Genomic DNA, 26,500 nt, shown 5'->3' with positions numbered 1-26,500 from the left:
GGCCCAGCCACATGTAGCAGGATTTGGGAGTGCTCAGGGCCCAGTTCTCCCTTGCAGATAAGAAATTCAACATTACTGAACTTAGCAGTGGCAGAACCATAGCAAGCAAGCCCTGTCAACTAGAGACGACCAGGTTAAGAGGAGGCTTGCAGTGCAGAGGTGTACGGATGTGGAGAGCACAGACCAGAGCAAAACCAACAGTTGGCAGAAGGCTGATGCCCAAGAATTCTTGCTCCTCCCGGTCTCTCTGCTTTATAGCCAGGCAAAGGAACTATACAGGACTGAAATCCAGGGTCCCGGTCCCCGCCCACCACAACTGTAACCACGCTTTCCCCCGGGGTGGGGAACCCTCTCGCGCACCCAGCCCCACGCATCAGGGGCACAAAGGGCCCTGGCAGCGGCAGTTTTGAAAATATCAAGGAAGTTGATCTGGGCCGGGGCCCAAGCGGTGACGACGAGGGAGGGCGGGAGGCGGAGGGAGGGATGCGCGCGAGGCCAGGACTGCGGGGCGCGGGGCAACACAGCTCGCCGGGCTCCGGCGGGCAGCGTGGTGTCCCCAGCCTGCGACCCCCGGGATCCTTCTCCTGCTTCGCCGCCCGAGCAGCGGCACAGCGCCGCATGTGTCCCCACCCAAGCCTCAGACCCGCGGGCCGCACTTAGGGGCCGCGGTCGGTGCCTGGGGAGGACCCCGGCTTCCCGCTCCATCCAAGGCTACTCGAGCGCCGCGGGGGCCCTGCAGAGGCCCGCGCAGAAGGGACCATGAAAGGTAAGCAGACTCCCCGGGAGCATAGAGAACATCCATCCTTCCTCCCAAGACAAGGGCCGGGCCAGGGCACCCTGATGCCTGGGCTGCAGGAGGGCTGAAAGTCCCCATAATAGATATTACAGGTCAGGGCCCCTGACTTTTTAAAAAAACTATCCTTCAGGAGATAGTGAGGAGGGATGGGGTAGGGTCGGAAGGGGACAGGAAGAGCCCTAAGTCCGGAGAAAGAGAGGAAGGGTGAACCATCACACAGGGCCCTTGCAGCAACCGGCCTCACCGCCATTGCTCTCCTACCCCTTAAAACAAATTTAAAGTTCCGAGAAGATTCGGATCCAGTTCCCCAGTGAGCACAGAAGGATGCTTGGTTGTGGATCACAGCTGAGGTCCCATCCCAGAGGCTCCCGCAGACCCTCCCCAGGTGTAAGCTGCTTCTCTTACCAACTCTGTCCCCTTCCCTCGCTATCAGACCAGTCGGAGCCCCACTATCTGACACTCCCTGACCTCTGACTTGAGGACAGAGCAACTGAGCAAGCCCTGAGGGCCAGACAGACATGGAATGGAAGTAAAAACCCTTCTTGGTTCCAAGCTGTACCTCCCGGGTACCGGAGAGCTCCCTTCCAGGTCATGAGGTTTGGGGTACTCGCTCTGGTGCCTTTTGGTAACTCTCCCCTAGCAGCCGAAGGAGAACTTCCACCACCTCTAACTTCCTCAGAGGGCCCGTGGGATGGTGTTCAGGGCTTCAAAGCTCTACTTTCGGGGGGAGTGGGGGTTGATGAAAAGTGACAGTTGTGACAGGAGATCAGGCCCCATTTGTCAAGCCTGCTTCAACTGGTGCAGTGGTGGTTTGTCTCTCTGGTGTCCAAGGATTGGGTATTCCAGAGGAAAGGGCCTGGCAGACAAATCTCTGACTGGTCCCATGTGCCGCTCATTCAGTACTCCCACAGGACCCACACTTGGTCCTGTGATGGTGCCACTGATGGAATCTTGAAATGCATAATGTTTTAAACAAGGACTCTCCCCACCCTCCTCTTTCATTTTGCATCGAGTCCCTGGAATTCTGCAGCTAGTAAAATAGAATAGCAACCTGTTACCACTCATTGCCAGCTAAAGGGTCTAGAGCCCTGGCTCTGCCCTCCGGTCCAGAAGAGACTGATGTTTTTCTGTTCCCTTCCCTCTGGCCTCTGGCACCTTCTGCCCATGCTTTCCCATAGCCTCGAAGGGTCTAAGGTTGACCAGGGTGAACGGAGCAGTTATAACCAGCCCTGGCGTGTTCCCTTGGCAGGTGGGGAGGAGTCTCACCCATGGGCCCCTGCTTCTAGCCGCTTCATCACTGAATCTCTCTCCCCCTCTCTGTAGCCCTGGGACAGGCTCTTTTCTGAAACTTCCGAGGACACATATGACTGTAGTCCACAGGGCCACAGGCTGCCCTGAACCTTGCAGATGATGCTAAGATGCTGCACTTTTCAGAGTGCTTTGACCCATCTCACTGCAGATAAGATAAGAGGCAGAGGTGGGGCTGAAAGCCTGAGTGAGGACCAGAGCTAGTGCGGATGGACATGTCTTAGGTCCCCAGGACAGATCTGAGGCAATCAGAACTCCTGACTTCTCCCATCTTCCTGCTTCCCCCAGACTCCAGGAAAACTTCCCTCCACAAACCTCAGGGTATCTCTTCAGAAACCCCAATGATTTCCTGTGACACCCCAGGGCCTCGAGGGGTGGCAGAGCTGCCAGGGGGGAAAATGACTGGTTCCCAGCATGCCCCGCTCCGCAGCAGCCAGAAAGGGCTGACACCATCTTCTATGATGGGAAAGGTCAGGGTAGATTGAAAAAGCAAATATTTGGCCTCTGGGATCTTCAGAGTAGAGCTTTTTTTCACTGGAGTGTGAAAGGCATGGTGGCCCCTCAGCCCCTAGAGGGAGGGGATACACTTTCCAAAGAGGCCCTTCCCCAAGGGAGGCTGGGTTTTCTGGCTCCTCCAAGGCCCCACCAATCTTCAATTACATCTGCTGGCAAAAAAATCCACAGTCCCCCACTCAAAGCTAACAGTGATGTGATGTTTTGTGGAGAGAGGGAACGATGATGAGGATAGAATTTAAACCAGAAGACAGACTGACAGCACCCCAGTGTCAGGTCCCTGCTCCGGCAGCCCAGAGCTGTTTCTGCTGATGGTGGATGGGGAGGTGGGGTTCATGCCTGACAGTGGCTGGCCGGGCCTCCCAGCCAGCCATGTCTTTTTATGTAAGCTGGCACCTGGCCTCTGTGACACATAAGCCTAAGAGCAAACAGCTGCCACCAGTCTCTTGGTGACAAGCCCACCTCAGAGTTTCCCACTGACTTGTGAGCCATTAACAGCCACCTGTGACAGGGCTTGAAAGGAAAGCTCTCCCGGAGCCTCCAGAAGTAGCCTGGCTGGCTATAACAGTCATCTGCAACCCACATGAGTTCACCAGTTCTGGTTCTGTCATTTCCATCTCTGAGTCCCCGTGCTCCTCACTAGTGCTCCCTGAGGATGGAGAACTCTGAGCTCCAGTACCACTTGGTGATATGGTGGATGGCGGTGGGAAGCTTGGTGATATGGTGGATGGCGGTGAGAAGCTTGTGTTTGGTGTGCATCTTTGACCCTCAGAGCCAGGCTCCACCCTCTCCCCAGTACTAGAGGAGCAAGCCAGTACCCAAAACTGAGAGAGGATCCTGAGCAAGCCAGTACCCAAAACTGAGAGAGGATCCTGAAACACAGAGCAAGGGCAGGCAGGGAGGAAAGAAGGCTGCAAAAACTCAGCCTACGGGGCTGGAGAGACAGTTCAGCAGTTAAGAATGATGGCTGCTCTTCCAGAGCACCGGGGTTTGATTCCTAGCACCCACATGGTGACTCTGTAACTCTGTAACTCCAGTTCAGATTTGATGCCCTCTTCTGTCCTCTGCATGCACAAAGCACACACATGGTGAACAGTCCTACATGTGGGCTGCTTTGCCTACATGTATAAAATAAAAATAAATTAGTCAAACAAAAACACAGTCCTGTGATTGACATTTGATTTTGGCCCAAAGGCTGAGAACCGATCTGCCTTGGTAAAGAAAAGCTTGCCTTGGCAAAGTTTGTTTATTCGTGAGGCAGCAGGCTACGCCCTCCATCCCCAGAACTCTGGGCTTAGAAAGGAGACTGGGGTCAAAAGCAAGGAGCTAACTGCACAAAGGTGAAAAGAGCCATCAACTGGTTCAGGAGCCACACAGATCAGCTCCAAACCGTCATGGTTTGTTGCCCTGCTGTCCATCTGGAGTAACTTTAAGGCTAAAAGACTCACATCTCTGAGCTAATTTGTGAAAGAGGAAAAAGCATACTGCTTTGTAATGGGCGCTGGTGGATAGCTTGGCAGTCTCCATGGACACACAGCTGGCCTGGGTGTTAGAATTGGCATCCGGGGTGGTCTGACGGACTCTGAACTCTTGCAAATACTCCATCTGTATTCAATTATGTTGTGCCCTCTGTGTGTGTGTGTGTGTGTGTGTGTGTGTGTGTGTGTGCATTTATGTTTGTGTGTGTATCTGTGTGTGCATATGTATATGTGTGTGTTGTATGTGTGTGCATGTGTGTATGTGTTGTGTGTATATGTGTGTTTGTGTGTGTATGTGCATGTGTGTATGTATGTGTTGTGTGTGTGTATGTGTGTATGTTGTGTGTGTATGTGTATTGTATGTATATATGTGTATGTGTGTGTTGTATGTACATGTGTTTATGTTGTGTTGTGTATATGTGTATTGTATGTATATGTGTGTGTGTTGTGTGTGTATGTGTGTATATATGTATGTATTGTGTGCTTCTGTGTATGTGTGTGCATGTATGTGTGTGTGCATGTGTATATATGTTTATGTGTGTGTGCATGTGTGTATGTCTGTATGTGTGTATCTGTGTGATGTGTCTATGTGTATGTGAGGTCATCACAGTCTAGCACTGACCGTCCTCACCACTGCACTCCACAGCCTCAGTCCCCTCATCCAATAGCCTGGATGATGCGCAGAGAGGTATCAGAATACAGGGTTTCAGAAGCATTTCTCTCTGTCCATTCCCTGACACTCAAGAGAGCTCGCGATATGTGTTTATTGTATATGTATTAACCTTCAGCACACACCGGGCTGAGGGCTTTTAAATCAAGAATCACACCATGGTATCCTCAGAACCAAGCCCATGAAGCTGATAAAAATGCATGCTTCCATTTAGTGACCGTGTGTTGGCCCAATGTTAGATGTCAGGGTAAGGCACATTTGGCACTCACTGGGCTCATCCTCTTACATCTTGATCATGTTGGGAAATCTCTACTTTTAGAGAGGAGAGGAATCAAGCTTATGATGTGGCCTCAAGGCACCACAGGCAAAGAAATAGGCACTGAGATGAGAGGAGAGGAGGAAGTGGTGGGAGTAGGGGGATCAGTCGACTGTGAGGAGACCTGGCTGTGTTGTAATAATTTTACTGAGCCCAGTCACAGGCTCTAGCCTTTTATTACCCAACCAGAGACTACTGGGGAGCATTCTTTACAGCACATTGGTTAATACAATGTCCGTGTCCAGGCTGCAACCTGATCTTGGGGCCCAGAACTCAGCATCTGAATACACAATGCACAAGACCAATCCCATTATAGCTGCATTGAAGAGAATGAGGGGAAGGTGCAGAAGCCTTGGTGTGAGAGTGTCAGGAGGAGCAATGAAGCTGGGCCTGAAGAGATGGCCAGCAGTCACTGGAAGACAGAGGGACAGATGGAAGGGGGTAAGAGCAGGAACAAGGTGGTGGAGGAAGAGTGGGAGACCCTGTCAAAGGTGTGAAGGAGCATCCAGAAGACTTGGACATATGCTTAGTGTCTTAGTCAGGGTTTCTATTCCTGCACAAACATCATAACCAAGAAGCAAGTTGGGGAGGAAAGGGTTTATTCAGTTTACACTTCCACATTGCTGTTCATCACCAAAGGAAGTCAGGTCTAGAACTCAAGCAGGTCAGGAAGCAGGAGCTGATGCAGAGGCCATAGAGGGATGTTACCTCCCCTGGCTTGCTCAGCTTACTTTCTTAAAGAACCCAGGACTACCATCCCAGGGATGGTACCACTGACAATGGGCCCTCCCCCCTTGATCACTAATTGAGAAAATGCCTTACAGTTGAATCTCATGGAGGCATTTTCTCAACTGAAGCTCCTTTCTCTGTGATAACTCCAGCTTGTGTCAAGTTGACACAAAACCAGTCAGTACACTTAGTTAGTTCATAAATTAAAAAAGTCAGAAAGGGGGGGGGGGGAATACAGCACATAGGAAATGTAACACCCCAGAGCTGACAAGTAGCCAGGCATAGGTGGACATGGCCTGTAAAATTATGTGTGTGCACACTGACCTTTCCCCCAACAAAGAGCAGAAGATGCTATCCATCGTACTCTGTCTTGCACAGTTTTGCTATTTTTATGTCGTAAACTTTATTTTTTTAGCTGGGTAGGCAGTGTGTTTTATAGTCTTCATACCATAGTTCATATGTAAAGGGAGGAGACAACTTCCGGGAGTTTATACTCTCTTGCCATCAGGTGGGTTCCAGAGATTTTAACTCAGGATTATCCAGATTGGCAGCAAGTGCCTTTACCTACTGAGCCATCTCACCAGCTCTACGTGTAGTTTGTTAAATTAACAAAAGGTGAAGGGGGGGGGGTTCATAGTAGAGCTTGTGCTTGACATTTCTAAAGCTCTGGATCCAATCTCCAGCATTGAGTTATTTTTAAAGAATTTTTTTAAAGGATGCAAAATGGGGTTTGGGGGCTGGGGACTTAGCTCAGTGGTAGAGTGTTTACTTAGAAAGGGCAAGACCCTGGGTTCCATCCTCAGCTCCTAGGGTAGGATGTGGGGGCAGGGGGCGGGGAATAGATAGAGGATGCATATTTTCCCTAGGTAATAATCATAAATCTACATTTTTCATTGTCTGTAATGTTCTATAGTATAATTCTACAATAGTTTAATTAAACTCTTATTCAAGGGTATTTGAGGCCATCCACATTTCTCCTCAGGTTTATTACACTATGCTGCAGTCAACTCTATGGTCTCTTTTGCTGGCTGCATAGTTATCCTCTTAGGAAAGTTTCTAGAAGGGACACACGGTCAAAGGGGATGCTCATTTGCACATGGCTAACTGACTGCTCTAAATACACATGGGTCCCCCCATCCTGTTCACATGTACTTGCTTGAGTGAGATGCAGATGTTTTAAGGGAGCCAGTGAAAGATAACGGAGCTGGAATTCAAGTGTGGTTGGTCTTTTCAGAACTCCTACTGCCCCAGGTGGCAAAGTCTTCCACAGCACAGAGAAAACAGGCTGAGCACTAACAGCCTCCCCAGGAGAGAGCTGTGGTCTCTCTGACCCTGTGCTAAGCTGATGGATGGGTTGTGTGTGGGTAGAGAGCAGGTGTATAGGATTGGTGTGGTGGAGGTGGGGGGAAGCATGGTGACAGGGTGCAAAGAGAGAAGCTGGAGGCTGTTCATGCAGGAGGAATGGCAGTCATGCCCCGGAAAGCAGGCAGCTTGAGCTGTAGCCAGCCTGCAGCTTGAGACCTGCAGGTTTCAAACTAAGAAGCTTCAACTTCAGTACTACTCCATTCACAGGCATGGCAGAGTGTGAAGGAGTAACCTAGCCCAGTGCTGGTATTATTCAGAACGTCATTCTCCAACATGAGGCACCTCTGAGCCCCCACTCCATAGGAATAATCAATGCATGTTTTTCCAGATTGACCGGAAGTTCTGAGGTCAAGTCAGCCTGAGAAACACAAAATTAAACATTCATTTAAATGCCATCCTTTTCCCCACTTTTTGAAATATTTGCTAAGAGCTTTCTCTCCACCCCCCACAAAGGATGTTTTGGAACCATGTTCTGTGGACACACTTTGTAAAAAGGATTTCTTGGAAGTTGGAAATTAGACCTGAGGGTGATGGGTGTTGGGATGTGGTAATAGATGAGAGCTTCGATTGAGTTTGGGAAAATAACACTGCTCAGAGTGGCTGCTACCTTAGTCTACGTCAGAGTGTGCCTCATGGTGGTCACCTCCTCCTTGCCACATGCACAGCATCCCTGACACACAGAGGGCACTGCCACTGTGTTACACACAAGCCAAGGGGGCTCTGAGAAGGACAGTGTAACAGAAAAGGCAGCAGGGACCTTGAGCAGTGAGAAATAGTAGCATTTCACAGACCAGAGAGGCAACGAGAAAAGCACAGTCTGCTGGCTCCCATTTCTCCAATCCCACTAAATTCATGAGGCTTCAGGGAGCAGAGGAGGAGCTGTTTGTGCTTATGAGACAAGAGCTGCGGGGACAATAGACACGGCTGCAGTATGTTCTTCAAATAGAAGTGATGGCACCCATTGAGGAGCTGCTTAGAAATGGGGTAGACGTTTGGTGTTCTCGGAGGGTTGGAGTTAGGATGGGCTAGGTTAGGGTTAGGATCCCTGAAAATCGTTGTCCACTGAAATGCCCGTAGTGGGAAACAAAAGAGGGGGAGTATTTTGTTGAGAGAAAGGAAGACCTAAGATAAAGCAAGATGGAACTCACAACTTCTACAGTCACCAAGAATACAACGAGTGCTCACAGAGGGAGGAGGCAGGGACAGCCAGGGCACACATACTAGCAACTGATAACTGTGATGGTGACGGTCCAGAGGTGGCCGCAGGAGTGGAAAGGCTGTCAGTGCTAACATGCTGTGCTGAGTACGAGGATCTGAACAAGAGGCCTGGCTTCCTCGGAAATGAGAGGGACAGAAGATTCTCACCAGGCTTCAGAGGAACCCACAAAACCACGGAGAAGGGCAGTAGCAGGAGGCTTTTGAAGAAAACAACCCTGAGACCTTAATTATAGCATTCCCCAACCTTAAACTATAGCTGTCCTGAAACTTTAAATATAGCATTGGCTCCCGAGAAGGCTCTCCAGATCTTTCTTTTTTTCTTTTTTTCTTTTTTTTTCCTGTCCCAATTGGCTATTTGGAAAACCCACTATGAACTCGGCTGAAGATAATTATCACAATATGTCCCTTGGAGTGCTCAAAGAAAGACCTTTTATTCGGTTCCTCGAATCTCCCCCCTTCTGACTCCTGTCGAAGAATGCAGTCTCAAGAAGAGGAGGAGGAGGAGGAGAGAGAAGAAGAGGGAAAGACGGAAGGTGACTCAGTCACACATTTCCTGGTCAGTGATGGTGGTTGAGTTAGCAGATGGTTAGCAAACTTGTTTCCTACCCACAGAAGGAAAGGTTGAACCAGACTCAACTCCAAGAAAGTCGGCATCTACAGCAACCAGGTGCCAAGACATGCACCCAGCAACCCAATGTTCTACCTGGCTCTTGCAAGCAAAAGCTTAAAAACAAGGGATCCCCTCCTCTCTGGCTTTCCTTCTGACACTTAAGTTGGAGATTACACCCTCAGGTACCAGCAGAACAGAGGCCCTTTCAACCTGCAGTGTTTGCTGTTACATTTTGAAGCTGGCTTACAACGCTGGCCTTTAAAGGCTGTTTGATGGTTTTTCCTTTTTTTCCGAGCATGTGGCCTGCAATGCGGGCCACATGAAGAGAAGCACCTGGCTAGTCTTCTCTAGCTAAAAGCACTCCCTGGTCACAGCTCAGAACCCTGTGGCCTCCGGACAAGGGAGACAGTGACTGGTCCCTAGAGCCTTGGATGCTTGTCCCTTCATGATTCCCAGGGCACCTTGCTGTCTCAAGTGTCCCTCAGAGGGGCTTCATGAAAACTTTAGGTCCAGACACGTCTTGTCTGATCCAGTGTCCTCTTCCAAGCCCAGGCCCAGAAATACTAGATGCTGAAAGCAGCAAGAGGGGAAAGAGAAAGCACAGACAGACAGACCTGCAATGGAAGCTAGTCCCTCCTAGAAGCTTAGCCTTAGCCTACTCCAGACACCTTCGTCCAATCAGAACAAGGCTCTCCTTGCTGTTCCAGATGCCCAACGACTTTTACATTTTTACAGCAAGGTCACCCTAACTTTGGGCAAACCCAAAGTCCTAAATGTCACATATATTCATGTCCCCACCCCTGCCACTTCGCCCAAACAAGAATCCTTCCTGTTTAAAGAAAAGAATGTCTTATGCCATGTGTGGCTAGCTCTGTGGAAGGGAAGGAAGACTCACCTGAACTCTGCTGCCTCCCTCGGCCCTCCTCCCCACCTTCCATTTCCTGATAGTTCAAGCCTCAAACCCCCACTCCCACCCCCAATGTGTCTCTGTTGCCTTAAGCTCTTGCAAACCCCGTGTGTCAACACTCCCTTGGCCATAGACAATACCAAGAATAAAACAGATTGAAACCATATTTTAAATGATTGTTCTTCATTTGTTTTTCAATGAAAATGAGCTCGTGGCTAAAACATCAGAAAACATTCAGGCCTTCACCAAAAGTCCACAAGCTACCTTTACTGGCATTCACTGTAGCATCAGCCCTGGACTGACAGGAGCCCAGGGGAAGGTGGACTGACCTAAAGGAAGTGACACCTTGCTGGGAGTTCTGATGGGTAAACAGATGGCAGGCCTGGGTGGAAGGGTCCTATCCCCGCTCTCCTGGCAACTCTGTAGATGGTGCATGTGTTCTGGGTTCTGACTCCAGACTCCTGGACACTAAGAAGCAATTACTACTACCCTTGGGTCTTTGTAATGGGATAGTAGTGACTCTGACTTGTAAGCCTCGTTCTGAGAGCTATATCCCCAACACTGAGTCACCATGCCCCATGAGGCTAGGACAATGGGGAGATGAAGGAGAACTCTTCTCCCTTGCCCCAGGGGAGCCTGTCTGCCTCAGCACCAGGGCTGTGTCCTGGTCCCCATCTAATTCCCATCCATCTCCTCACAGGGCTTAACACTTCCTCCCAGCTTTGCTCACTCTGTTCATATGTTCATCTGGTCTCCAACCAGAACCAAGCTCAATGAGACATAAACACATCGACTTTGTACTTAACAAAAGGCTTGGCTTGAGGGAGCCCCACAAATGCTTTGGATTATGTTCTCATTAAAGTGAGAGAGTCTAACGTGGCAAGCTGCCGAGGCGTTCCAGATACAGGCCAATCAGAGTCCCCCAGGGCAGGACTCTACACCGGACAGCAGGAAGTCAGGGGATTAGGAAAATGAGAAACCCTCTTTGGGGACGGGAGAGGACTATGAGGTACAGAACTGAGATGTCATCAAGGGGAAGAGGGCCAACACTCAGGAACCACTGGTCTAAAGAGGACTGGGCTCTGGGCAGGCAGTTGTCCTTCCCCTCCGTGGGCCAGGTCTTGCAGCTCTGGAAAGTGCTGGTCCTTATTGACTCCCTTTGTTAATGACAAGCAATTTAAGGGGCTCTTACCAGGGGAGCAAGGGTGTGGCAAAGCAGCTATGGGAGGGGTGTTTGCTGAAGGCTGGTGTCAGCCAGGCTTCATTTAAATCATTCCAGATTCCTTGCAAAGGCTATAAACAGTGGAGTGATGAAATTGCCTTTGGAGCCAAAACAGGGAGGAGGCCCTGTCCCAAGGGAGGGCCGAGAAGCGCCACTAAAGAGTGGGGAGAAATGAAGAGCATGGATAAGAAGGAAGGGATATCTCTCTGAGGGGCTCAACTGAAGCCCGAGGATCTGAGCAGCCCCATCATGCAGTGTTCTGCAGAGCTCCTAGGGATGGCCATTCCTAGCTAGCTGCCGAGGTTTCTGTTTAGACAAGCACAGAACGGTCCAAAGAATCCTAGTTCACCTAGCCTGAAGCTTTGGGGAAAGAGATCATCACTCTGTAAAGTGCCCGGGCAAAGCAATCCTTGTAAACAGCTGGCAGATTGATGGAAGGATTGCAGACTGAGTTGAAAAGCAGGGTTGGAAAGGCTGATAATTGATAAGCACGTAAAAAGATGTGCTGCCCCTCACACACCACACAGCTGGTGTTTCCCTTTACCACAGACAGACAGACAGACAGACAGACAGACACACACACACACACACACACACACCATTTCCCCATCCATCTGTCAAATCCCGAGACCAATTTCTCTAATTTCTTACACCATATCCTTCTCAGGCTACTTTTATGGATCCATCAGGACAATGGAGGTAACGAGTGCTTTTAAGCCCCAATATTTTCTCATCTTCAGCCTCTCTCAACTCAGACTTCCCCTGGAGGTCAGACTGTGAGTCCTAAAATCCTCAGATTTGTGTTCAGGTGTAGCTGGAGAACCACTTACCAGAAAGCATAATGAAAACTCATGGAAAGGTTTCAAAGCATTCTTCCCTGAGCCAGCCACTGTGCCAGACATGGCGTCTGACCCTAGAACTTAAGCTCTGGGCATGAGAGCTGGCTGCTGAGTTCCACAGAGGTGAATCCATGACCCTGGAGCACACACACTAAGGACCATGCTCCAGTGTCAGTGGACCCGTGGCAGACCTGGGAGCTAAGCAGGGAAGCTTTATGGCAGCCATGAGGACCTTCCTCAGCTCCTTCCCCATGAGCCCACTCAAGGTTGCCACTGCTTCTCAAGTGTTCTTGACCACTGTCTTTTGTTTTTTGGGGTTTGTTTTGTTTTGTTTTGTTTTTCCTGTTGCTGTGACAAATACTGACAAAAGCAACTTCAGAGAGAAAGTCTTTCTTTTGGCTCACCGTTAGTTAGAGGTACAACCCTTTGTGGTGAGGAAGTCCAGCCAGTGTGAGCTCAAATCAGCTGGCCACACCCATCAGCAGTTGGGAAGCAGACAGTCATGAATGCTTGCTGCTGCTCAGCTCTCTTTCTCCACATTCCAGAATCCCAGCCTAGGGAATGATGCCACCCACCACAGATGGCTATTCCCACCTCGGCTATTTCTAATCAAGAGACTGCTCCCTAGACATGCCCAGAGGTCCATGCCCCAGTGATTGTAGATTCTGCTAAGTTGACATTGAACATTCACCATCACATCTACACCGCATCTCATTTTCCCAGTTGATCACAGAGGATGCAAGGCAACATTTGGGACATGAGGTCAAAGGGGCCAATGGTGTGCACAACCTGAGAGGGCTGTTGGTCATTGTCACAGCCCTGATGGTTCTGCCTGCTCAGTCAAGTGTCTGTCCCTTCTTCCTCTCCCGTTTCCCCTGATCTGTAGTTACAGAAGAAATACCTCTTAGAACTGTGGAGGGCTTTTGTTCCTCCCTCCCAATGGTAATATGTGAGCCAGGGAAGGAAGATTTTTGAGTCCAAAGCTTGGCTTCTCCACGTGTATTGTGTGTGCTGTTAGTACATTCTTAAATGTCTTTGGCCCACAGTCGATTTGACCGTAAAAGTGATACTTGAGGTTGTATAATTTATACGATTGTCAAAATGATTGCCTTGAGGCCAGACCCAACACTTCAGCCACATTTCAAAAATGAAACAATGGAAGAAAACAAAGAGGAGTGGCTGCTTCCAACACGTTTTTTTTTGGGGGGGGGCTTTAAACTTTAGTAAAAGGTAAATGACAAGCATTCTACCAAATGCATAGGTGGAGTTGAAAGAAAACAGAAATTTCCAGGGACCAAGCAAAACAAGCCCCAAAGAAGAAGAGTTCTTGGTGGAGGAACGAGAGGAGGAGGACAGGAAGAGGGAAATGGGGGTGGCATTTAAACTGGGAGCTCAAGCCAAGGGGGACACAAATACAGGACCAAGTGACAGTATCCTGGGCATGGAGTCTTCAGTGTGTACAATAATGGGAACATGTGACCGTGAGTCCTACAAGGGACAGCCAGGTCACTGCTTTCACAACAAAACCTGGACCACAGAAGCTGTCCCTCCTCAGCACTGCTGTCATTGTGTCTCACCTTGGGACAGTCCAAGACCTTTCTGATTGGTCACGGCACTCACTCTGATTGGTTGGTGCCTGGTCATACCTGTCAGGAAAGATTCTAACTTGTATCCTAGCTGGTTCCTCTAAAAATGGGGAAGGAGAGGGACAAGAGGCTAAGGAAAACGGGCCGTTGGGCTGACAGCTGACCAGAGAACGCAGCATCTCCAGACTCCAGGGTCTTCAGGGGTGTGTGTGTGTGTGTGTGTGTGTGTGTGTGTGTGTGTGTTAGGGAAAGAACCAGGGTCTCATACATGGTAAGCACTTTCTTTAGTCCCATGTCCCTCTCCACAATAAGCCTTTCACCAACAATTTTTCAGCATACAAGATAAAATATAGAGATAATTTGAGTTAACCTCATAAAACATTTGTCTTTATAATGAGCCTCATTGGGATGTGCCAGTACATGCTGTATAGTTAAAAGTATGGTTTTAATATCCTTCTTTGATGATAATTTGTTAATTATCTTATCATTAAAATATCCTTATGGTCCAACCAAGTAAGTTCATTTGTAAGGACTGTATAAAGAAAATTATTTTATGTTGGGGTGGGGGGAACTAAGTTTCTTTTCAACCATTTGATCTGTAGCTTCAGATGTCATTGAAATAATATCTATGGCTTGGGGCTGGAGAGATGGCTCAGCAGTTAAGAGCACGTGCTGCTCCTCCAGAGGATCGGAGTTAAATTCCCAACCCTCTTTTCAGATGTCTCTCAACTGGCTCCAGCTCCAGGGGAATCCAACGCCCTCCTCTGGCCTCTGTGGGCATTGCACTCACATACACATACCCCACACAGGCACACACACATGCACATAATTAAAAAATAAAATATTTTAATGGCATATCTGGCTGTGGTTAAGACACATAAGCAGCTTCTATTGAGAAGCCCACAGTCACACTTGGATATACTCTGCTCTTCCTGAGGGTCTCTCTACTGATGTCCAGACCTAAACCTAGGGTAAAAATCTCATCTTAGCAAACTCTAATTCCTCATTTAAAAAAAATAATAATAACAAAAGAAAGCCTATTCTAGCTATGACATGCATGTACATACACACACACACCTGCATACCAAAGAATAAAATCATTTAAATATGTAAATAAAGCTTTTTAAAAAGGGTCAAAGATGCTTCTCCTAGAAAGTTTAGGTTCCACCCTTGGCTTTGTTCCCATTTCCCAGAGCAAAGTAAATTCTCATGGGCTCAATGGCTTGCTCTGCCTCTTTATTTATAAATAAATTAATTAATTGATTTGCATCTCAACTGCTGATTTCCCTTCCTCCTCTTCTCCCTGACCTTCCTCCCACCTCCCCTTCCCCATTCATTCCTCCCTCCCCATTTTCTCTTCAGCAAAGGGCAGCCCTCCTCCCCCCATGGATATCAACCAGCCATGGCCTATCAATAAGTCTAAGGTGCATTGTCTTCTATTAAGATTAGACAAGACAACCCAGAGGGAGGAAAGGGTCCCAAAGGCAGGTTAGCAAAGTCAGAGACACCCCTGCTCCTGATGTTAGGAGTCCCACAAGATGACCAAGCTACACACTTTAACAGTGCAGAGGGCCTACATCAGTCCCATGCAGGCTCTCTGGTTGGTGGTTCAGTCTCTGTGAATCCCGATGGACTCAGGTTACTTGGTTCTCCATCTAATGTTTGGCTGTGGGTCTCTTCATCTGTTTCCATCAGGTGCTGGAGTCTTTCTTATGACAACTGGGCTCTGCCTCTTTATTAAAGCACCTTCCTCATTATTACCCTAGGAAGAAGAGATGGAAGGGGTGAGGAGGGAAAACAGTTTTCTCAATAACAAGACACATCATTTTAGGTCTTATCTAGGGATCACCTGGCCCTCTCCTCCATGCTTCCTTGGACACCTCGGTGGAACTCCAGTGACACGGAGGAGGCAGGATGTGTTCATTCTCTGTCTGCCCACCTCTGGATTCCTGCTTCCTCCTTCCCAGCTGGGTTGCACACAGTCCTGGAGCCCATGCAGTACCAGTTTCAGAGTTGTAGCTGAAGCAGGGAAGTTCTGCTTCTGCTCCATGTGCTGGACCAATCAACACATCCTTATGTCTCTTTGTCCACCCACCCCAGGGGTCTGAGTAAAGTGCTGACTAGCCTGTGTGTCTTCCTAGCTTGTGGGAGATGGGCACATCTTTTATCAGATGGCTGGGATATCTCAATAACTTATTCTTCTAAGTCTTACCTCTACCCCCCACACACCCTGTTTTTCAGCTTATATCAGGTCACCTGGGGTTCAGGTAGAGTGAATTGGACCTAGGAACTATGCGGACATGGGATGTGAATCTTGATATCAGATGGAAAGCTGGAAAGGGAAGGGTGTGGCTTCAGGATAAAGTGGGGTCTGACCCAACTGGTTCCATTGCAGTGAGATCAGCTGGCAGTGACAGGGATGTACTGTGTGTCACTGAAGAGGACCTGGCTGGTGAAGACGAGGACATGCCATCCTTCCCATGCACCCAAGAGGGTAAGTGTTAGGGACCCCCTATCTCCTGTGTGAGCCGAGAGTTTCTGCTGTCATCTCTAGACAGATTAGCAGTGTGCCCAAATACATAGTTTCAGAATTCCTCCTCTCATTTTTGTACTGCTCCTTGGAGAGTGAATGGCAAAGCTGTGTAGTATGGATGAAACCAGCATTTGTCATAAGTGTCATGTGTCCCCTGGGCTCCACCTGAGCCCTGGCAGGAACCCATGCTATCTCTCCTAGCCACACACTATGCCCAAGGTCTGTTCTCTGTTTTGTTAATCATGCTGTTTGAGTTTCTGGTTGGACCACATGCTGTTTGAGTTTCTGGTTGGACCAGGGTGCTCTGTGGCATTTGGTACAGATTACAGCTTGTGTTCTTTACCTTGACTGGATGCTGTACTAGCGCAGGGGATGCCCCAAAAAAGCCCTCAAAATTGTAAATTTAGTCTAGTGTGCTGCGTGGACCAGACACTAGGTTCTTAATTGCTGCTAGTACTCACCATTTGCAGCTATGTTGAGCTCATCTTGGGGGACATCCTACATTCTCGGTGGGCTCTGATCACCTCCCAGAGTTCCAGAAACACCTGCCCCCTCTTCCCTCCATGCAGCAACCTGACTGGTGGACTTTAACTCCTTGTTTGGTTTCCAGGAGAACTATAGCTTCTTTGCCCATTTTGAAAACTCCTTACCACCCTGATATAGCTGTCTCTTGTGAGGCTATGCCAGTGCCTGGCAAATACAGAAGTGGATGCTCACAGTCATCTATTGGATGGAACACAGGGCCCCCAATGGAGGAGCTAGAGAAAGTACCCAAGGAGCTGAAGGGGTCTGCAACCCTATAGGAGGAACAACAATATGAACTAACCAGTACCCCCCCCCCCAGAGCTTGTGTCTCTAGCTGAATATGTAGTAGAAGATGGCCTAGCCGGCCATCATTGGGAGGAGAGGCCCTTGGTCTTGCAAAGATTATATATCCCAGAACAGGGGAATGCCAGGGCCAAGAAGTGGGAGTGGGTGGGTTGGGGAGCAGGGCAGGGGGAGGGTATAGGGGACTTTTGGGATAGCTTTTGAAATGTTAATAAAGAAAATATGTAATAAAAGGAAAGGAAAGGAGAGGCAAGGCAAGGCAAGGCAAGGCAAGGCAAGGCAAGGCAAGGCAAGGCAAGGCAAGGCAAGGCAAGGAAAGGAAAGGAAAGGAAAAATATTCCTTACCAACTCCTGGCATGTCTGGGGCTGAGGAGGTCCCCAGGAGTGAGACTTTAAACCTTAAAACTGAACCTCTATGTAAAGCATGAATTGCCCCTATTGAGGAACTCTCGTGGCAGGAGAGTTTCTGTGCTATAACTGAGAAGGTCATGGGCAAACTGGGTCGTGTTGAGCACACACTACAGCATTGCATTGGGCAGGGGGTGAGCAGGCTGCTGGACTTGTGGTAGGGCCACTGTAGCGAGGGAAGGCATCTTCTTCCTACACTGTGGGCTGAATAAAGAGATTGCTGAGAAAGAATGACTGGTAAGGAGGAGTGGGGTGGTTTCTGTCTCCTCTATTCCAGAAAGTTCTAGAAACTCTGCCTAGGCGGCAGAACAAGTAAGGAATACAAGAAGAAAAGTCCCCCGTGAGCCCAGCTTGAGAAGTGACGAGGCAGGACAGAACATGGACATAGAATTAAGCATTCCACCCCGTCCTCTTCACTGACCCAAGCCACTGCCATCTTCGTGTCCTCCACAGGCCGGGCAGGACCCCGCTGCAACCGCTGCCAGAAGAACCTATCTTTGCACACATCAGTGCGGATTTTGTACCTCTTCCTCACTCTGCTCCTGGTGGCCGTGGCTGTGCTGGCCTCTCTGGGTGAGTTCAGAGTTTTCTGGTCCTGGCTACAGGGGGGATAGCTGATTAGGTTTCTATACCAAAAACACCCTCATAGGGAAAAGCACTCCACCTCTGTCACCTGTCACACAGACTAGCATCTTCCTGGCTCAGAAACCATTTTGGCTAATCCACTAAAAGATTAGACCTGCTTCTAACATCTGGTTAAGATTTGGTTAAGAGACAGGCGGTGGTGGTACACGTCCTTAATCCCCGTACTCAGGGGTTGGGGGTACAGAAGTTGGTGGATCTCTCTGAGTTCAAGACCAGCCTGGTCTACAGAGCAAGCTCTAGGGATACCCAGGATCATACCTGTCTCAAACAAACAAACAAACAAACAAACACACAAACAAAGTTAGCTGTGTGGCTTTGAATAGAAGAAAATAACCAGATGAGTTTGGCAGGTCTGAGATGGAAATCATGTGGAAGTTTCCAGAACTACTGGTGCCCATTCCTATTCCCAGGGTAAGAGAGTGAACCCTGTAACTTTCAGCTCTCCAGGAGAATCTATTGTATAGCCCTGGGTTGTGACTACAGGATCAGGTAGCTCCTAAGACCTTGCATGGTCTCTGTGTATCGTTCAAGCTGAGCTTGAGTACCACCTGCATCAAGATTACCTTCAGAATTCATTAACATGTAAATTCCCAGGTTTACTAAGATCTGTAAAATCAGAGTCCTGCAGGTGAGGCCAGGCGACCCGAGTTTCAGTGCTTCTGAGGCACAGTGCGGTCGGTATGACCACGGTGCTGGTGTTTGGCCAGGCTCAGATAGCTCCTACCTTCTAGACTCTAAGAGTTCAAGATGAGTTGTCTTAAAATTAGTCTCGTCACATTCATGCTGAGATCTGTCTATTCTAACCTGCTTGATACCAAAGAGACGGCTTAGAGTAGGGAGAAACAATGGAGGCCTGAGCAACGTTCACCAGGGTACAGACTCTGAGGGCGAACACCCTCCTGGAGAGGCAGTTGGTTATGCTCCTGGTTGAGGATATTTGGGAACCACACCCCTGGCTGTATTAATTATGTTTCTTTTGCTATGGCAAGAAGAAACTTAAGGAACGGAGGACTCATTGTGGCTTCTTGTTTGAGAACAGTCCATCGTAGTGGGCTGGGCAGAGTAAGTAGCAGGAGGAGATAGCAAGATACATAGCCTCTTCAGTCAGGGCCCAGCTAGAAAATCTCAAGGCCTACTCCAGTGACCCACTATGGCCAGCGAGGTGCTGCCTCTAAAAGGCATGCCTTCCACAACAGCACCATAGCTACCAACCAAGTGCTCAAAACCATGAGCCAATAGGGGGCATTTCACACAGAAACCATAGCAAGACGAGAAGACAAGGTAAATTAGGGCAATGCCAAGTAGACATAACGAGACATTAGACTCAAAATAGCAACTATCAGGTCTTCCTATTTCTTTTCCTTTATGTATGTACTCTCAAATGAGAGAAGGCTCAAACAAAATAACTATTGCCAACTGTAAAGTGCTCCCCAACCCAACAATATGTGAGATTGTCTTTGGGCTCTCTCAAACATGTTACCGTTCCTAATTAATTTGATCTCTTGACAGATCTGAGATACAAAATGTTCACTAGAAGCCTGGGGATCCTAAATCACTTGAAGGCATAATGGTTTGGAGGTGCTAAGAATACTACCTCCATGTTTTCCTTTGGTAGATGGCTATTCTTTCTGGAAAGGTTCATTAACCTGCCAAAGTCACCCAACAGACTTGATATCAATCATTCGCTTTGGGCAATTATAATTCCATTCTGCCAGATGTGGCCTTCAGAGGATCTGTGTCAGTCATCAATTCAACCTGTAACCTCTCACCACCGCCAGGGCCAGCCACGCCTCTGCTGGATAAACCCAGATACCCTGCTTCTGATGCAGCATGCCCTAAACCCTGCCGACACAACAGCTTCTTCGGGGCCCTCAGACGAAGTGAACTGTGAGGGAGCATGAGTTTCTCTAGAGGAAACTTGGTACCAAAGATTTATACAGATCAAAGGCTGTGATTCAAGAGTTTATCCCAAGGAAAAATGCATGTCCTCAAACCATCACAGCTAGGGTTATTTCTAAGTTGGAGTACCGGTCATATCTACATGTCAGACTTTGTTTATAAGCTTAAGAGAGGAGGCACCTTGTGTGTCCTCAGTGAGAGAGGATTTTTTTAATATTCCTCATGTACTCCCATACAGAGCGTGGTGTAGACACCAAAGCTCATGATTTTAAAGAGACATTTAAGCCTTAGTAGAAAAATGTTCCTGAAAACTAACCTAGATACCCAACCACAGAAGAACAGGTAAAGAAAATGTGGTATGGGTTTACACAATGGAATTTCTTTAACCACGAAGAAGAGGATATGATATTTGCTGGAAAATGAATAAACACAAATATTATATTTTTCTCTAATTTATGGTTTCTAGATTGTATAGAGAGATATAAAGTCTCACATGTATATATGACATGAAAGGAGAAATAAAACCGCGTGGGGAACCAAGTGTAGAGGGAGGAAGCGGGGCTTGGGAAGGGAGGTCAATGATGGATATACACTGTATCCTTCTATGGAAACGTCTGTGTATAACACAGTGCCATGTATAGTGAATACACATACTGGACTATTTCTAAATTTATTTTAAAGTTAAAAATATCTCCTTCCAAAGAAAGAATAAGAAGATGGTAGGGAGAAGAAAATGCCCATGGTACCATGCCTCTAAGAGGAAATAGCTGGATGGTCAGGGTAACACAGTTTTGCATTTTATTTTCTAAAGTATGTGTCTATGTAACTGTCAAGTGACGATCCATGGGCTCATGACTAGAAGAAGCAGCTACTTGAAGGTGTTGATGTCAGTGAGCACTCTCTGGGTGATGGAATTAAGAATAATTTTATTTGTACGTTTGTGAATTTTTACTATCCTAATTTATGAGGAGGTCTTGTTTCTAAAACCCAGGTTGGGAGGTGAATTATGATTCTTGTGAAGGGACATGCTGAACTCAGGCAGTAAGGAGCATCTTGGCTTGGCCATTAGGGAGCCTTTCTCCTAGGAGAGGTATGGACAGTTTCAGTGGCAGACCGATGAAAATGATCTCACCAGTGGCGGCTACTTCCAAACCTTGACCCCAATCCAGTGTCTCTTCTGTTTCCTCAGTTTTTAGAAAGGTGGACTCTCTCTCAGAAGATATCTCCTTGGCCCAGTCCATCTATAATAAGAAGCTTGTGTCAATGCAAGAAAATCTTCAAGGACTAGGTAAGATTCTAGTGTTCAGAAGCACACAGGACCCTCTCTACCCCTTATTATCCAGAGATGGACAGGTACTGCCTACTTCCTAAGACCATGCAATGATTCACACTTCCATCTCTGGCTGAGCATTGTCCATCGAGGAGGGCTGGGATACTGGAAGGCCACAAGGCCTGGGGCAGAGTTTTCCATATGGGCTGTTGATCTAGTGAGAGACCATTGTCAGAGAAGGAAAGTAAGCATGGTCCATTCGCAAAAAATCATCATATGTCTCAAATGAGTTTTAAGACCGTGCAAAGCCTCCTGATGTGAGCCCATTTCAAGTCACTGCCTTAAGCCACAGCACAGTTCACAATGGTCTCTAGCTTCTGCCCCAATGATGAACATTCTAAGAGAGAGTGAGGTCATCAGAAGAGGCCATCACAGAGGTGGGGATAAAGGTCACTTTCTCTGTTGCAAATAGTGTTGGCTTGACTTCTAGTAACAGACGTCTATTTGGCAAGCTAATTCTCTATGTAAGTCCTCAGGAGTCATAAGGAAATATAGTCCGCAGGACCACCTTCCCCACAAGTATATTATGAGATATCAATCAAGACAACAGATATTAAAATGTGTGCAGAATTTTTAAATGAGTGTACAATGAGGTTCTTGGCCCCCTTGGAACAGTTCGTTACTAAGATCTGTAATCTTGAGAATGCAGTGATGCTAAGGGACAAATATCCAAAATCTCGCTTTTCTATTACGGAATAAAGATGGAATTCCGCAGGGGTGGCAAGGCTTTTCTCAGGGGAGGAGAGGGATATTCATAGCAGGAAAGTGAGCTCAGTCCAGAAGCCATTTGCCAGCTCCTTGGGCCTACATTTCAAGAAGTATCTCTGGGGCGAGGGAGATATAACTCAGCCATGTAAGCATTGTGACCTGAGCTGAGTTCCCAAGAACACATATGGAAAAGGTGGGTGTGGTAACAGGAGCTTGTGATCCCGGTGCCCAGGGTGGTGGAAATGGGCGGATTCTAGGAGTTCACTTACCAGTCAGCCTAGCCTGATTGACAAGCTCCAGGCCAGCAAGAGGATGGGTCTCAAAACTCAAGATAAACAACACCAAAGGTTGTCCTCAGACCTCCATGCATTCACACTTAGAAACATGTAGACACACACACGCACGCACGCACGCACGCACGCACACACGCACACACACACACACACACACACACACACACACACCACCTTTGTCCCATTTAACTGAAAATGTTGTCCCCTTTTCTCCTGAAGACCCAAAAGCCCTGATCAATTGTTCCTTTTGCCGTGAGGCTGAGCAGCTGGGGCAAGAGATCAGGAAGGTCCAGGAGGAGCTGGAGGGGCTTCAGAAGATGCTGCTAGCCCAGGAGGTCCAGCTGGACCAGACCTCCCAGACCCATGAGCTGCTCTCCACCAGAAGCAGTCAAATCTCCCAGGAGATGGGCAGTTGCTCCTTCTCCATTCACCAGGTCAATCAGTCCCTGGGACTCTTCCTGGCACAGGTGAGGGGCTGGCAGGCCACCACAGCAGGCATGGACATCACCCTGAAGGACCTCACCCAGGAGTGCTATGATGTCAAGGCTGCTGTACACCAGATCAACTTCACGGTGGGCCAGACTGCTGAGTGGATCCACGGGATCCAAAGGAAGACAGATGAGGAGACCCTGACCCTGCAGAAGATAGTCACTGACTGGCAGAACTACACCAGACTCTTTGGGGGTCTGCGAACCACCTCTGCCAAGACTGGCGAAATAGTCAAGACCATTCAGACCACCCTGGGGGCCTCCTCACAGCGCATTAGCCAGAATTCTGAGAGCATGCATGACTTGGTTCTGCAGGTCATGGGCCTACAGCTACAGCTGGACAACATCTCTTCCTTTTTGGATGACCATGAGGAGAACATGCATGACCTCCAATACCACACCCGATATGCCCAGAATCGCACAGTGGAAAGGTTCGAGTCTCTGGAAGGACGTATGGCTTCTCATGAGATTGAAATCGGCACTATCTTCACCAATATCAATGCCACCGACAACCACGTGCACAGCATGCTCAAGTACCTGGACGACGTGCGGCTGTCTTGCACACTGGGCTTCCACACCCATGCTGAAGAGCTCTACTACCTGAATAAATCCGTCTCCCTCATGCTGGGCACCACAGATCTGCTCAGGGAGCGCTTCAGTCTGCTCAGTGCCCGGTTAGACTTCAATGTCCGAAACCTCTCCATGATCATGGAGGAAATGAAGGCTGTGGACACACACCACGGAGAAATCCTTCGCAATGTCACCGTCATCCGAGGTAAGAGGAGGGCTGGGCAGACCTCTCCAGGGACTCTGGTTATTGTTGAATACAAGAGCATCTGATGTTAGGGAAATCTCCAAGAGTGTGTCCATTAGATAGAGGATGCTAGAAAGAAGATGCTAGATAGGAAAATAGATTGCCAAAATCATCCTTTAACCAATTCCCAGGGCAGCAGGCAACTCTAAGAAATGCCTTTGAGGATCTGGAGCGATGGCTCAGTGATTAAACCACACGCTGCTCTTCCAGAGGCCCCGGTTCAGTTCCCTGCACCCACATAAAGAGGCTGACACTTGTCACGCTAACTTCAGGAGATCCAAAGCCCTCTTCTGGACTCCACAGGTACATGCACACATGTGCTATACACAAATAAAAATAAATAATTTTTAGTGTTTAAGAAATTCTAAGCTAAGCTTAGTGGTGCACACCTGTAATCCCAACACTTAGGAAGCTGCTGAGGCAGGAGAATTATCATGAACTCGAGGCCAGCTTGGGCTATGCAGTAAGTCAGAAATATAAGGCAAAAGTCTCATCTCAACAAAATGAGCAAATTAAAGAAGAAAGGAAGGGGAGGGAGGCAGCGAGGCTCTTGTAGACCTCTTAGTGCAGGTGATCTGGTTTCTAACTTTGCCTTTCATAGACAATTCTGTTTTATCCATGGCTTTCTTTTTGTCCTCATAGGCAAGTTTGCAGACTTTGTCTTTTTGAAACCATCTAAGCTCACTTTCTCCTTTCCTGCCCCCTCGTTAATGCTTTTGTCTGCCTGTCCAACTATCTGTCATTCATAGATTGATCACCCTAATGGGTTCTTCTTCTATATTCTATATCTCCCTAAATTCTACAAAACAAACAAATAGCCAAGTGATAGATAGATAGATAGATAGATAGATAGATAGATAGATAGATAGATAGATAGATAGATACAGAGTTACAGAGATACAGAGATACAGAGCTAGATACATAGATATCATAAGGAGTTGGTTTATATGACTATGAAGACTGGCAAGTCCAAGATCTGTAGAGATAATACCCTGATGAGAAGAATATCAGGCAGGAAGGATTCTCTTATTCAGGAGAGTGTGAGTTTTATGTTTTATTCTGGCCTGCAGCCTCTTAGATGAGGATAACCCTGCATTAGGGAGGATTCTCTGCTACGTTCAGTCTACCAATTCGTATGTCAACTTCAACCAAAATCACCCTCATGGAAACACTCAGAGTGAAGTTTGGTCAATTACCTAGGTGCCTCGTGACCCCTTAAAGCTGATACATAAAATTAAGCATTGTGAATCTACACCTTGCCAGCATGTTGCCCACACACACTTTCTTGGTCGCCATGCTTAATCTCCAAATGATGCTGGTAGTAGAGGTCGTGTTTCGAGCTCCCACACAACACACTGAATTATCCTGTGTAAAATCAAAGTGCACGTACTAAAATTTCCCACACAAGGGGGTTATAGAACAATTTTCACTCTCCTCCTTTCTCAGAACTCAAATACTGTGAGGTCAATGTAGTCCATGTGTCCTATGCTTTGACAGATAGATGACAAAGGATCTGGTTATAGTGGCAAGGAGGACATGCTCGTGACAATGCAGACCTTAATTTTGTCATCAATCTAGTGGTCATAGCTAGGACTTATAACACTATCTTCCACTTCCTGTTTCAAGTCCCCTTTGCCCTCAGCCAGCATTCCTGTGGCTCATGGCTACTCCTGGTTGGATGACTGGAAACCTTCATCTTTGAGGCTTCCAGGCCATTTGGATTGATGCTTCGATTGGGTGCACAAGTTTCCTAGTGACCTTGGCCATGTGAGCAAGCTCACCATTTCCCTTCTTTCTTCCCTCCCTCTCGACCCAGAGTCATAGGAGCCCTTAAGTGACCCTGTGATGGTCTTTAACTTTTTGTTCAACTGAGTCGCCACTGTGTCTTTGCTGAAGGCATTTGTCCTCTTGGATCTTCTAACCTAGCAGAACACAAAGCGGCAGCAACATGCAAACGTTTTGCTGGTGGGTCACTAGGCAAAACTGTGATCAGTACTTTCCTATGATCTTTCTTTGAATCCCAAATCCTGATAACAATAATGTCTTTTAGGCCCTATGCTGTCACAGCATGGGAAGGAGGTCTGAAGTCCACTCTAGCCAGTCTCCTTCAGCCTTTGCATCCTCTGAAGTATCCAAGGCTTGGCCCTTCCCAGTTCATTTCCTTGGGCCACCTTTGGTCTTGGAACCTACCTCACTGATACTCTGCTCCTTTTTGGCCACCAGTCCTAAGCCTATGTTGGCTTCTCTTGATGCCACAGTGTGTTTGTGTTTCCACCAGAGACCATTTTTCTTCACTCCGGCTGACCAGGTCGAAGAGGAAGGTCCTCTTTGCTTGTTGCTGTGCTTTACTTTTGCAATGAAGCTAGACACCGAGAATGTCTATGGGAGCCAAACCTTTGCCACTGTATTTCACCAAAACTACGCGTCTGTGTGGCCTCTAGGGTTCTGTGCTTCAGAGATGGTTCTTATGGTGCATATTCTGCCAACTGAGTGGTGGTGTTAACTTCACTCCGAGAACAAAGGCGATCCCAAGCTTCTCATGTGCCAGCCCATTTGCACACACAGATTTGTGGTGCTTCATAATAAGCCTTGGGCAGTACCCCACCCCCACCCCCTACTTATTGGCAGTTTCGAGTTCTGTGCTTTCCACGACTCACATGCTTAACAAGAGCACATGAGTGTTCAGTCTCTTGTACACTAGAGACTGAAAATCCCGGGGGCTGGAGAAATGTTTTGTAGGTAAAGTGCTTGCTGCATAGACACAAGCGCCTGGAATCCATTCCTAGTATTCATATAAGTGCATTAGTGTACACCTGTCATCCCAGCACTGGGGAGGTGGAAACGAGAGGACCCCTGGCTCACTGGGCAGCCAGTCTACCTAAAAGGTGGTGAGCTCCTCGTCCAGTAAGAGAACCTATTTCCAAAGCATATACTGGAGATCCACTGAGAAAAATACCTGGCACTGACCTCTGGCCAATGACATGTACATACGCCCAC

General features: G+C 48.0%; 1 protein-coding gene across 2 annotated transcripts in view; it reads left to right on the top strand.

Moving 5' to 3' along the window:
* The first annotated feature begins 283 nt into the window (after positions 1-283).
* The window catches only part of Scara3 (scavenger receptor class A, member 3), a 34,585-nt gene continuing 8,368 nt past the window's right edge, over positions 284-26,500 (top strand). Inside the window, exons 1-5 of one of the 2 annotated variants that reach the window (XM_017315980.2) lie at positions 284-766; positions 15,953-16,051; positions 17,780-17,899; positions 21,060-21,158; positions 22,421-23,464. In XM_017315980.2, coding sequence (XP_017171469.1) covers positions 760-766; positions 15,953-16,051; positions 17,780-17,899; positions 21,060-21,158; positions 22,421-23,464 — 1,369 coding nt within the window. In that variant the 5' untranslated portion in view covers positions 284-759. The remainder of the gene's footprint in view (positions 767-15,952; positions 16,052-17,779; positions 17,900-21,059; positions 21,159-22,420; positions 23,465-26,500) is intronic. The other variant, NM_172604.3, reaches the window with a different exon arrangement.

Source organism: Mus musculus, chromosome 14, assembly GCF_000001635.26.
Source record: "Mus musculus strain C57BL/6J chromosome 14, GRCm38.p6 C57BL/6J".
Lineage (NCBI taxonomy): Eukaryota > Metazoa > Chordata > Mammalia > Rodentia > Muridae > Mus > Mus musculus.
This window is presented reverse-complemented; position numbering and strand designations above follow the sequence as displayed.